This window comes from Rhagoletis pomonella, unplaced genomic scaffold (assembly GCF_013731165.1).
Source record: "Rhagoletis pomonella isolate Grant_MI unplaced genomic scaffold, Rhpom_1.0 Rhpom_scaffold_00005, whole genome shotgun sequence".
Classification (NCBI taxonomy): Eukaryota; Metazoa; Arthropoda; class Insecta; order Diptera; family Tephritidae; genus Rhagoletis; species Rhagoletis pomonella.
In genome coordinates this window covers 49,539,217-49,550,518 of record NW_023458559.1, presented here as the reverse complement: position 1 = coordinate 49,550,518, position 11,302 = coordinate 49,539,217, and the positions used below count along the sequence as shown (strand labels likewise).

At 35.6% G+C, this 11,302-nt stretch overlaps 1 protein-coding gene across 1 annotated transcript; it reads right to left on the bottom strand.

Annotated features, from left to right (window-relative positions):
• Positions 1 to 1,807: 1,807 nt before the first annotated feature.
• Positions 1,808 to 7,011, bottom strand: LOC118740133 (protein Teyrha-meyrha-like). Its single transcript, XM_036471627.1, has 6 exons — positions 6,993 to 7,011; positions 5,343 to 5,980; positions 5,069 to 5,230; positions 2,446 to 2,824; positions 1,962 to 2,214; positions 1,808 to 1,871 (listed from the first exon to the last, which is right to left on the bottom strand). Exons 1-6 carry the CDS (start codon positions 7,009 to 7,011, stop codon positions 1,808 to 1,810), a joined length of 1,515 nt encoding a protein of 504 aa, XP_036327520.1.
• Positions 7,012 to 11,302: the final 4,291 nt, after the last annotated feature.

The window sequence follows — 11,302 nt, the reverse complement described above, 5'->3', positions numbered from 1 at the left end:
CCACGCTTTTCATTTTCAATTTCATAGATTGTTTATAATGACTTTTGCTAAAATTTCAAAATCAAAAGTTATCAAAACAAATTCTATGGGACTGAGAAATATTATTTTCTACTTTTTAGTCTATTTATAAAAGCGTTGTATATTAAAAAGTTTTTTTATATTATTTATTTTCTACTTTTTAGTCCTGTCTGAATAAAATTTTGCAATAGATATTAAAATAATTCAACGATATTAATAGAAAGGTGCACACACATGCATTTACATATGTATGTACATACAAACGAGCACCAATTAATTTTATTTAAAGAAATGGCGTGTCGTCTATTTCCGCTGTAGCAAACGTAGTACATAGGGCGACATCTAGATGTCATCTACCTCGCCCTATTCACTACAGATGTCGCCCTATGCACTATGCTTTTTTAGTGGAACTTTTCAAAGCAAAGCTTTTATGGTGTCGGACACACAACATTGAAAGTTTCTGGATCCACAACATTGAAAGTTTCTGGACACACAACATTGCAAGTTGATAAAAGCGTTGTAATAAAAAGAACTTTTCGTGGAAATGGTATGGAATTCTTGAATAGCAATATTTTTCGATCGGAAGACTCTGTGTCTCTTCAACAGATTCCCAATAATAAAACCCAATTATTCTTTTAACAATTTTTTATTAGTAACTATATTTTATAGGACCGCCGTGGTTTTTTTTTTCTCTCTAAATATTTTTTGATTAAAAAAAAAAAAAAATAGGGGTATACTCTTTTGATATAGAACAATCCTAGGGGGTGAGAGCATTAAAATTCCGACTTTACTTATTTTGGACCACCCTAATGTACAGCCATGTCGCTTTTAAGTAAAAATTGGACATCAATTTGTGTGCTTTAGAAACGGGATATAAATTGCTAGAATTTTTTTCAAAGTTGGACATGAATTTTCGGTCACTTAAAATCTGGACATCATTTTTTGATAATTAAAAACTTGGACATAATTTTTTGGTAATTAAAAAACTAGTCATACATTTTTTACTAATTTCAAAATTGGAATTAGGTTTTGATTAACATAAAAACTGGCTGGACATAAATTTTTGTTCATTTAAAAAATATTTTTTTGCCAATGTAGAACTTCGAATTTGGTTTTACTAATTTAAAACCTGGACATACATTTTCGGTAACTTAAAAACAGTGCATGGGCTGTTGGTCATTTAAAAAATTAACACAACTTTTTGGTAATTTAAAAACTGGTCCTACATTTTCTTGTCAATTAAAAGAAAAACTGGACATAAATTTTTGGTAACTGAGAAAATGTATACAATTTTTTTTGTTAATTAAAAAATGAACATTAATTATTGGTATTTAAAAAACTGGACATATATGTATGTTTTGTCATTTAAAACTGGACAGGAATTGTTGTCCACATTTTTGGCATTCAATAAATCACACATCATTTTCGACAGTTAAAAAACTCTTAAGCACATTTTGGACCGATAACAAACGAACATACATTTTTTGTCATTTAAAAACTGGGCATAAAGGATGGTAAATAAAAGCTGGACGTAAATTTTTGGCATTTTAAAAATCAGACAAATTTTTTTTTTGGCGATACAAAATCAAAACCTAAATTGTTGCCAATAAAAATTTAAAATAATTTATTTATTTTTCATTTAAAAACTAAATAAAAAATGAACATAGATTTTTGATCATTGGATAACTGGACCACATATTTTGGTTAAAGTCCGGTCATATAAAATTAATTTTGGCAAGTGTCTTTAACCTTTGAAAGGAAGAGAAAAATGTTTTGAAAAAAATTGCATTTATTTTAAATGACTCGAATCTTTTGTGTAGCTTTTAAATAACCGCCTATGTCCCTTTTTATTACTGTAGAAAGAATATTTGTGCAATTTTTACTTTAAAGTGTGATCCCAATTGTGGCGAATTGTTTCGCCTCCTCCCTTGGCCTTTGCTTACCTGCTACTAACCACCTTCTCGTCATACTTTCGTTTTTTATTGCTGCACAGATTCGTCATTTTAATAGAATCATCGTCGTCTACAATGACATCCTCGTCGCTGTCGTTGGCATTGCATGTTTCCATTGAAACATCCTTGCCGTTACAATTGCCGCTGCCACCACCACCGCCACTGGAGCGCTCATCAACAGCGCCACACGAGTCCGCGTTGTAGAAGTGAGGGGTTGTCGATGACAGTTCGCTGACATTTTTCACTGTAATTGGAGGAATACAGGGGGGAAGAAGTAAAAATTAGTAAAGCAGAAGCTGAGTTTTGAAAATGGATTTACACACAAAATATTTCAATTCTACACAAAAACACACTCTTACAGATGTATGTATACATATAATTAGCCAATTAAGTACATACTACTTAAGTGTGTATATTCATTTAGTATTTTATAAAAATATTTAAACAAATCATTAAAACCACTCATCACACTCACCACTGATATGTCCTTGTTGTTGCGCTGTTATCGTGGCAGCTGTGTTGTGTTGCGCGTGATTCCAATTTTGTGTCATGCCGCCAGCGCCACCACCCCCGCCGCTAGTACTGGTTGCATTCAAATCATCTTCACTATTCCCAGCATCTTTATTCATAACACAAGCCGTTCGATATAAGATGCCATCTAATTTTCCCGGTTGACTATTACTGCTGTGCATATTGCTGCCCAGAGTCTGATTGCCAATGCTGTTCTGGTGCTGATGGAAGCTATTCACACTGAGTTGGGAGTGTGACGTCAGCTCGGAACCAGAATCGGGTACATCGTCATTGCAACTTTCAACATCGACCGTTTCGATTTCTTCTTGCATTTTGGTGTCCTCCTGGTTGGGTTTTTGAGGAAACGAATAAAAATTCGAAATTGTAAAAATATGTAACTGGGAACTAGTGAGTTGATGTTTTATTTCAAGGCAGAATTATTCAGACAAAAGCAATGCTCATACTCATAGGAGAGGCGTGGACCCGTTCATATATTATTTCAGATCTTACTCTGCAAAAAATGTAACTAACACCATGTGGACTAATTTTTAGAAGATAGCTATACGCAAAAATTTTTGAAGATATTTTCGCGTTGGGTGTTGGAAATTTGAGACATCTACATATGTATGTACCGGCAGGTTACGTTATTGCCGTTAAAAGTCATGTCAGCTTCGGGTTCCGTTACTTGAACCCATAATTGATTAGTCGACAGTGATATTTCTGAGATGGAGGACGCGGAAAAATTCGAAAAATATTCAATTGCTCTTTGCTTGGGATGACCATGGTTGTTTATATAATGAGCTGTGGTAAAGGTGCGAGAATCTTTTTGAAGGATCAACAATCGGGGTAGCTAGAGCCTACCAGACTAAACAACATAGTTGAAGCCAGAGTTCAGCTCCTACTGGCGCTATGGGTGGAGTGATATTCGGACCAGCGGAGGCTGTCAACGTTCCGATATCTTATAGTCTATCTCCTTTTATCGAAAATTCAGGGCTACCAACAGAGTCAGATAGCGAGCTTTAGGACACTGGAGAGAAAGGCTATTCTGAAACAGTGTCATTCTAAATATACCCCTATGTAAAACTTGAACCAATTATTACCCACACACAAAGTTCTAAAGCCACTGTGACTGGACTCGCAGAGAGAAATAGTTATTTGACGGCAAAACAACTCAATTCGAAGCTCTCTGGACCACGCAGGCGGAAATTTTGCAAATGAGGAGGCGGTAAGGAACATAAAAAACCATGCTTGCTTGAGATCGCCGGTGAATATTTGCTTAGGTAGTCAGCCAGACGAAAATTAACTGGCCCATAGGTCTGTCACAGCTGCATAGACCCGAGCTCAAAAGAGACGGTTGAACTTTTTCTCTGCAAGTGCTCAATCCTTTCGGGAATGAGGATAAAAACAGTTGGTCAACCATACCTGCAGAATATTTTAGAGTGCAGCCATCCCTCTGTATGATATACTGAAATTCATTAATGCGGAGTCCTTTATTTATGGAAATAAACCGTGGTGTGGTACCAGGATCTGTTCATCCGACTTTCTTATCGATGGCTTTGCATTCGGAAATTTGTAGAAATAATGCAGACTTAAGACGATGCTTGCTAGGTTTTGGAACAGCCCGGCCTCTAGAATCACACGCTGCTAGACTTAGACTGAATTCCTGCCAGAGTTTCAACTTACAGAAGAGAAAAGAACGTAGAACTTCCTCTGTATATATCCAACTTTGTGTAGAACTAGAATACAGTTTTTGGGTGAATTTTACATTCTTGCAGCTTGTCAGTAAAGTGCAGATGAGATGAGAAATTACTTTGATCTTTTCTGACCTTTTTTGGGGTAAATTCTTTACTCGGATTTATTTTTTTGAAACATAGACTTTATAGAACTGTGGAGTTTTCATTTTATAGATCGCGGAACTGAACAACTGCCCTGTCTCTGCATAGACACCAATATGCCTATCTTCCAGCAAGATCTACTATCCACGCTCTTCAGAGTCTAACAAGGAAAATTTAGAAAAATTACTAGAACTATTACTTCAAGGTGAAAAGATACACTTCTCCAAAGAGGGCTAATATCTGGGAGCTATACTTGATGACAAGCTCTCATGGAATCCGCACCTAGATAATACTATTCAAAAGACATGGGCAGGAAATTTATGGCACGGAACTGGGGCATAAGACCTAAACTGTCAAGGTGGATGTACATATGGTGCCATCTCCAAACCGGTTAAAATTTATATGAGGAAAATAATTTTTTTTTGTAGAATTGCTAGAAAATCGGCTCTCCTTATTTTCGATATTCTTCAGTTCTGGGGGGTAACTGGAAAAACAAATTTTGGACCTAATATATGTATTACAGTAGGGCGGGTCAATTTGTACGGACGATTTTTTCGACTATGCGCGTATAGCACAGACGGATTCTGCATGTAATTCCAAGAAAATTTGCTAAAGAAACCATGGGTCTAAAATCAATTTGGAGTTTGCCCAATTGTGAAAATTTTTAAGAAAAGGGAATAACATGGATGTTCTCTTATACTTCTATTTTAAGTAGGATTACTTATCTTTTTACAAGTAATTGTATGAACTCACCTCAGGTTGCATCTTTCCAGCTTCGATCGCATATTTTCGCTTACAAATCGGGCAGGAATTGCAGAACAAGTTTTCCATGAAGTACAAATCATTGCCATATTTTCGTTTTCGACCCTTTATTCTTAAACGATTCTGTCTATTATTGCGTATCCTTTGGAAAGTCTGTAAATTAAATTCAAAGCAATCAACGCACTGATACCAACTTTAATTTACGACTTGGCAAAGAAAAATAAGTATAGTATAACGTATACATATAAAACTTTGATTAACTTACCTCCCACCGATTATGACTGGTGCGTATGGCATTCTCTTGCGCCGGACAAGGCGGCGCAAACATGTAAGATGCCTGTAAATTCGTACGTTCCATGCCCGAGCTCAGCTTGTAGAGTCGGTCTAGTTCGGTCAAAAAGTGTGAATTCCATTCTTCTGCCGAAATTTTTATACCACAGATAGGGCAAATATCTGGCACATGACCTGGCGGCAAACTCAGCACACCCGCATGCCCGCTACTGTTGCTGCCACTCGAACTGCCACCGCTGCCAATGCCGACACCGACTCCACCAGCTGTGGTCAAGCCACTGAGACCACTCGCCACACCACGTAAACCTGCACAGCTTACCGGTATGCCGAGGCCACCCATGCCACCCAAACCCGCTGCGGCCAACAGGCCACCATTCGGATGATGGTGATGATGATGTGTGTGATGATGGTGATGACCGAGATGACTTGCTGACGCAGGCGAGGATGTGGTTGACGCCACTGAGGCGGCTATAGAAGCAGCGGCGGCCGCCATGGAGGTGGCTGTTGCAGCTGCTGATGACGCTTTGATCAAACCATGACCACCACCTCCACCACCACCGCCACCGCTACTACTACTACTGCTGCTGCCGCCACCATTGTTGCTGTGGACATCTGTGGTGAAGAACGAATGAAACGTAATAAAAAAAATTACAATAAGTTGAATTATTTTTTGGTGCGTTGTTTTTTGTTGTGGTCTGTTTCAATTGCAAAAAAAGTCAAGAGAAATTGGCTAGAGTTTTTTGGCTTTGGTTTTGCCCCTTTCTGTATTGCGACGGCTGAGGCATGTCAAACGACAACAGGGACAGTAATGTGTGGGCATTTAATTAAATATATGTTAAATTGATTTAATTGGCCATTCGACACGTTTGAATGAGTTCAGTTAAGTGGAAAATAATTGAGGTACAAAGTTATGAAAACATATTTGTGGAAAAAAATTAATTTGTGCATTTAATATTGGCTGGCATTTATGTACATTTTTTCACAACCTCGTATTAATAATCTTTGACAAAGACTTCCGTTAAGTTGCGAATAAAATTTGTGAAATTTTTAATTAATTGATTTTTCTGCTTAGTTAGCAAGGTGTTAGCTTAATCTGGCTCGCATGCAGCCAATCATAGACCCATCCTAATGAGCTTAAGTAGATATAAGCTAAGTGATATGTCGCTTGGCGGTAGTTACCGAGAGCACATTCGCCGCTCTTCCGACACCAACAGATTTCATCTTGTCGATCGGGAATTTTGCAAGGCGGTCACAGATGCAGTACTTCGCTTCAATCCACCCCAAATTTCCCGGCTGGGTTGACTGTACTGGCGAACCAGCGTGACCGTCGTCGCCAGGCCCACCCCGGGTATGCCCCGCAGTAGGGATATCGATTTGGAAATTCGAGAACTGTCCTAGTAGTGTTGGACTTGTCGAAGGCATTTGACCCCGTCTGCCAGTCCACGTTACTAGAAGATATTGAGTCCTCCTCTCTCTCACGGGGACTCAAAGGATGGATCAAACCTCGAAACGCAGAAAACTTAAATAGGGCGTCCCACAGGGTAATGTTCTTTAACCACTTATGAACAGTTTTAACACATTGAAATTCTCCTAGCAACCTGAGGGAGTTTCTATGATCTCGTACGCTGACTATTGTTCGTCATATTGGCTTCCGGAAATGAAATACATAGCCTATGCTCAAAAGCAGTCATCTTCTCCGACCGATCTCGGTTCTTTACCGCAAAGAGCCTAATCCTTTCCTCCACGAAATTCTCGGCTACCATATTTTTTCGTACGCAACACAATACGGAATAAAGTACACAGCTGCCAGAAAGTTCTCAAACTCGCTCGCCCGCAGCCCCTGTATAAAGACAAAGAAAAGCTGTTGTCAACATACAACATAATCAGACTTTGCTGTACCAGTCCGGTCACCGAGAACTGGTAAAACACAGTACCAAATATTGGTATCTTTATCTCTATCTACTCTTGTGGGGAACAGGTACGAAGGTCTTGATCGTCCGATTTCGTGCAAACTCGTAGGTCGTTAAAGACGGGTCTGAAATTCGTTTATTAAATCAACTTAGAGGCATTAACATATCAGCTTTCTCTGAAATATCAATAGAAGGGCCACGTCAAGTAAACAGCGCTAAGAAAGGTGAATAAAGCTACCGCACATCCCGAACCATTGCGCTTTGAAGTTTGGAAATAGTTTTCCATAGCTATTGTTTTAGAGTTTGCACTGTCCCCGCCATTGACAGTGCAAACTCTAAAACACGGTAGAAGATCGACCTATCTCGGCAGCCAGTTTGAAAACGCCCTATCGCAGAACATTTTTCAACAACGCCCTATTCCAAAATTTAATTGAAGAACACCGTATATCAGAATTGAAGTTGAAGAATACTCTATCTCAGCTACCGCTTCAAAAACGCCCTATATTTTCAATGTATTTTCATTTGGCATAGGGCGTTCTCCAACCGAATTCTGAGATAGGGTGTTTTTCAATAAAATTCTGAAATATGCTGTTCTTCAATCAAATTCTGAAAGGGGCGTTCTTGAAAAGTTATCTGAGATAAGGCGTTTTCGAACTGGCTGCCGAGATAGGTCGATCTTCCACTCAGCCGTCGATACGATAATTGAACTAATTTTAAAATTAAAATTTCATAGGAGATTGCTAAATGACACATCCCACGACAGTCGGCTCAACGCAAACGTAACGACCCACATTTATATCTGACCAATGACTGCTAAATACTCAAACATCGTTCCTCCAAACTTTTTACGAACTTTGTACGCTGGTACAACAACATGGCAGACCTTACGTTTCCCTAAATTTTTTCGATCCTTAGGTGCATCTGCGTTGTAAAAAACAAGGACTTATCTTTCACTAACCCATTCAGGAGCAAGGAAAATATATTTCCTAAAAAACTATTCCACTCATAAGGAAATTTTATGAGTTTCTCAGTAATTTAATATTTTATATTTCTAGACTGTGCCTCATTAATATATTCTTATAAATAAATTTCAGAAAAATATATTTTTATCAATATTAGAAAAACTTTTCAAAGTACAAAAATTTTTCGAAAACTTATTAGAAAAATTTAAGAAAAAAACTTAAGTTAGGCAAAAAAAGTTTTTTAGGAAAGAAGTATGTATGTATGTAAGTTTGTTACACAAATAATATTTAAAATTAATTTTGCGATAAATTTATGTCGGGAACAATTATCTATTTTTAGGAGTGAAATAAAAATAATAATTTTTCCCCTAAATATTTTTTTCCTATAAAATTAAAAAAAAATAGTTTTCCCATAAGATGAATTTTTCCTAAAAACTCATTTCCAATACATTTTAATCCCAGAAAATAATTATTTTCTTTATTCCATTCCCAAAAATTAAATAACTAAAAATTTAGAAACTCAACAAAATTTTTGGAGAAAAAAATTATTTTTACGATAGATTTATGTCGGGAAAAATAATCTATTTTTGTGAATGAAATAAAAAGTAATAATTTTCCCAAAATATATTTTTTTTCCTACAAAATTAAAAAAAAATTGATTTTCCCTAAAATAGTTATTTCCTAAAAACTTATTTCCACTACATTTCAATCCCAAAAAATTATGTTTTTTTATTCCATTCCCAAAAATTAGATAAATTTTTAAGGATACAAATGTAAGGGAAATCAGTTTTTAGGAAAAAATCGTTTTAGAGGAGAACATTTCCCTTTTAAGTTAATAGGAAAAAATTATATTTTGTGAAAATAATGTCTACCAAAATTATAAAAGCTTGTATGAAAAAAATTGTGGGCAAAAAATCATTTCTGTGGGAAAAATCAAGTGTATGGAAAAGCACTCTTAAAAAAGATACCTGAAAAAAATAAAATTTGAAAAAAAAAGGTTTGGAAAACATTGTCGGTGTTCACACCTGTCATGTTATCAGCTTATGTGGTTATATTTTTTATTAATATTACAACAATAAAAGTTATATTTTGGGAAGATAATGTCTACCAAAATTATAAAAGCTTGTATGAAAAAATGTATGCAAAAATTATTTCTTTGAGAAAAAAAAATTTAATAAATAAACCTAGAAAAAATTTAGAAAAAAAGTTTTGGAAAACATTGTGGATGTTTACACCTGTCTTGTTTCCAGCTTATCTGGTTAAGTGGTTATAGTTTTAATTCAGTTTACTAGAATAAACTACCTTATAGAATAATAATAACCAGGTAACCTGATAATGAGGCACTTGTGAACACCTACATTATTTTATAGGAACAAATTATGAAAAGATGAATGAACATTTTTTAGAATAAAATAGTTAGTGAAAAAATAGTTTGCTACTGAAATTAATGAACGTTTTTGAGAGAAAATTTGTTTTTACATACAGACATAGATTTTTTTGTTATTTTGTAATATGTAAAATTTTTTTATTCGGCCCTTGATGAACAACATTTTATAATTCAAATTATGTGTTTTTTTTGTATTTATAGGCTTAGGTCATGCGAGGGTTAAATTAACTCAAACACTCTGACAGATCCGGTGTGTGTGAAAGTTTCTTTTACAAATAAACTCCAGCTTGCAAATAATTTAATAAATTACGAGATTTACATTCCTTCAGCAGATCTAATAAATCGACCTCGTTGCTGTGAAAATATGCATACAAAGATTTAAATCCTTTTAAATGAACACATAATTTATAAAACCAAATGCTCCCTGCAATGGCGCGCAAAATCAATGCCACACTCAAATCATTATCGCACACACTTTCCGAGAGGCTATGTAGGGGTGCAATCAGCCAGTCAAAGCCAAAGCAATTAATTACACCAATTCGAACACGTTAAATACGTGTTGAAAATTTCTAAAATCACACAAACGCGCAATCGATTCTATTAGACCACCAACAATAACACTTTCAACCAACAACCGAACGGGAAAATTTATGACCTCAATATTCTTTGGATGTATTTATTCAATGCGTTTTATTTTCAAATACATATGTAAGTATGTACCTTAAAACGATTGCCCTTTAACAAATAAAGAAATTCATCTAAAGTGGAATAATACGTAAACTGTAGTCAAATGTGTGTCCCTCATCGTTTGGACTTCAGCATCTAACCACCCATTACAATTTACACAAGCCTATACGCTCTATGCAAAACACTGGCGTGTCCCACTCCGTTGTCTCCTTTGGTGGGTGTGAGTTTTATAGATTTTCAAAAATGTAATGAAAACAATTTTGGAATTCCAACGGCACACTTTTGTTGGCATTCCGATTCCTACTATGTTTGTTGTTGTTTTTTTTTTTGTTTATTTGAGTTGTAGTGGGTGGAATGACTTTATATTGGGGAGCAAATTTTTAAAGCCAAATTTACCGCATATTTGCCTCTTCAATGAGCAGACGATTAATTTTTATTGCTTGTACTTAGAGTTAAATGGCATTTTGCGAGCAGTGTAATAAGGGAGTATTCTTCTTCTTTTTTTGAAAGAGATTTTGTAGCTTGGTATGTTTTCTGCTTGTACCAAATTTCAACAGAATAAATGATTGATAGCTTATAATAAAAATTCTAAAATATGAATAAAGTGAAAGCCGCTTAGGTAACCCACAGATTTGTGCACTGTGACTTGTTTTTATTACATACATATACATACATATGTATCTGAAGGAAATTCTTCTCTTAAGTACATACCTAAACTAAACGGTATCAGACTCGCTTAACTGCTGCCATTTTTATAGTTTATAAAGTTATGCCAAAAATTTTGTAATCGATGAAGCAGAGCTTATTAGATTCACTTCTAAATATATTTTGAAAATTCTAACTAATGCCAGATTTCCACTTGGCATTAAATGACACAAATTGGGCATTGAAAAATACCTGAGTTCGTTTCTTCATAGAATTTTTAAACGTCCATTTAAACGTCCAAAGCCTAGTGCAAATTTGGGATAATACATTCAAAAATAAATAA